The sequence below is a fragment of the Aplysia californica genome, unplaced genomic scaffold (assembly GCF_000002075.1).
Source record: "Aplysia californica isolate F4 #8 unplaced genomic scaffold, AplCal3.0 scaffold00467, whole genome shotgun sequence".
NCBI lineage: Eukaryota > Metazoa > Mollusca > Gastropoda > Aplysiida > Aplysiidae > Aplysia > Aplysia californica.
In genome coordinates, this window is record NW_004797737.1 from 177,672 (window position 1) to 179,717 (window position 2,046).

The 2,046-nt window shown below is 46.6% G+C and overlaps 1 protein-coding gene across 2 annotated transcripts in view; it reads right to left on the reverse strand.

Moving 5' to 3' along the window:
* Positions 1-397: 397 nt before the first annotated feature.
* Positions 398-2,046, reverse strand: part of LOC101859661 (gamma-aminobutyric acid receptor subunit beta) — a gene marked incomplete at its 5' end in the record, with an annotated part of 100,762 nt that continues 99,113 nt past the window's right edge. The window contains 1 exon segment of one of the 2 annotated variants that reach the window (XM_013086432.2): positions 398-1,179. In XM_013086432.2, coding sequence (XP_012941886.2) covers positions 772-1,179 — 408 coding nt within the window. 2 annotated transcript variants of the gene reach the window in all.

Here is a 2,046-nt window from a genome sequence, read left to right on the forward strand (position 1 = left end):
GCAAACAAATAATTTCTTCTCTGTCGGATATCCAGTAGGATTATTGTCAACTTTTTGGCATTGACAGTGCACTGTGACAACAAAAGTCTTAACTTTATACACACACACACACACACACACACACACACACACACACACACACACACACACACACACACACACACACGTACAAACACACTCACACACAACACACACACACACAAATACACATACACACGCGCACGCACACGTACACAAACACACACGCACCCGCACACGCGCTCAATGTGACACATGGGACTAAATCAGGTTACCTTCCTTCACACTCCTCGACCTTCTAATGCCGAAGACATTTATGTTACCCCAGAGAAGAATCAAAACTCATCAATACATCAAAAAGAAAAGGAAGTACAGAGTATCCCAGAATAGACCCCACAAATTCACCGCTTCAAGACAGAACACATCAAATTTAGTGTCCATAAATTCGATGAGGAAATATTTGTAAAGAAAAGTTTCTTCTCTGAGGTCCCAGAAGATCTCTTGCTGCCCTGCCATCGCCAGAATTGTCGTCTATTTTGCTAGAGAGCGGTGAGTATTCGTCAGCACAAACAACAGCACGTCACCCACTGGGTACACATCAAAGTCCTTGTGCCCAGTTTGACGTGTCCAGTTGACTTCTCAGCCAATACCTGCTGCGCAATAACGAGAAATTTGCAAGTCCGGCTTGCTGAGGAAAAAAAATATTCGAATGAAAAGGTAAGGGCGAGGCAACAACAAATTCCAAACTTGAGTTCACGTAAGCAAGTATACCGCCCAATAACTGGCGTTGAAGATAATGAAGAGGAGCGGGAACATTAGTCGAGCGTATTTGTCTATCGTGTTCACGTCCTGCACGCGGGGAATCTTCACCTTGATGGACTTGGCCTTCTGCCGGAAGTTCGACAGCAGTCTGCGCCTGCGTGGGGGCACGTGACTGCTGCTCCGCCGCCGGACGACGGTGCTCGGGATATAGCCGTGGGCGGTGGTAGGAGCGTGGCTGGTGTAGGGGCGGGGTATGGTGGGTGCCATTCGGAAACCGGACGTCTCTATGGAGCCGTCATCCAGCTCTAAGTTGAAACTCTGGCTGTTGGTGATGCCCATCGGGGCGGGGGCCATGCGGTGCACTTCCTTCAGCTCCACAGCCTCCAGATTGGAGTTGTTCTGGGAAAGAAGGAGAAAGCAATACACTTCACAACTGGACTGCCTTCTGCATTCAAGTTTAAGGTGCATACGTGAAATAACATAAATATTATGATAGTATCTTATGCTTCTATTGACACGATTTAGATCATAGAAGAGGCGGGTTGCTTTGACATTGCCTGTCAACTTCAAGGCTAACTTGGACAGAAAGGGAAACAAAGTTCCAGCAGACAGACGGTGATACTCGATTAAAAACCTCCCCACAGAGAAATCAAACTCAAGCCTACGGTGTGCGACGGTGCGCTTACTTGTGCACATGAAACAAAGACGATGCCAAATGGAAAAAGTAGATAGATAGATATATGAAAGAACTGTGGTCTAATCGACCGGGAGCGGCCCACAAAACCAGAGACTTTCCCCAAATCACATCAAAGGGGTACTTATTACATGGGTTCAATTCCCGCACCGGGAAGTCTATTTTAGCGTGTATCCGCGTCATTCTCCTTAAATCTTGTATCCCTCTCAACCCGGATTGTCCCTGGCAGGCAGGCTCGAAGCAGTCCACCTCCTAAACGATCAGAAGTGTGACGATAGAGGTGTAGTAAAGCTTTTTACAAACATTCACACCTACATCGTCAAACGAAAAAGAGAGGAAGAAATAGAAAAGTGTGAAACTTTCTTACATAGGGGAATTACATTTTCCCTTAGAAGGTTCAGATTTTTCTTGCCTTTCTATTCACACAGGACCATTTCCTCCTAACCCAGAAGAACCGTAAAAATCATACATGCGTACAGACAGACAGACAGACAGACAGACAGACAGACAGACAGACAGACAGACAGACAGACAGACAGACAGACAGACAGACAGACAGACGGACGGACGGA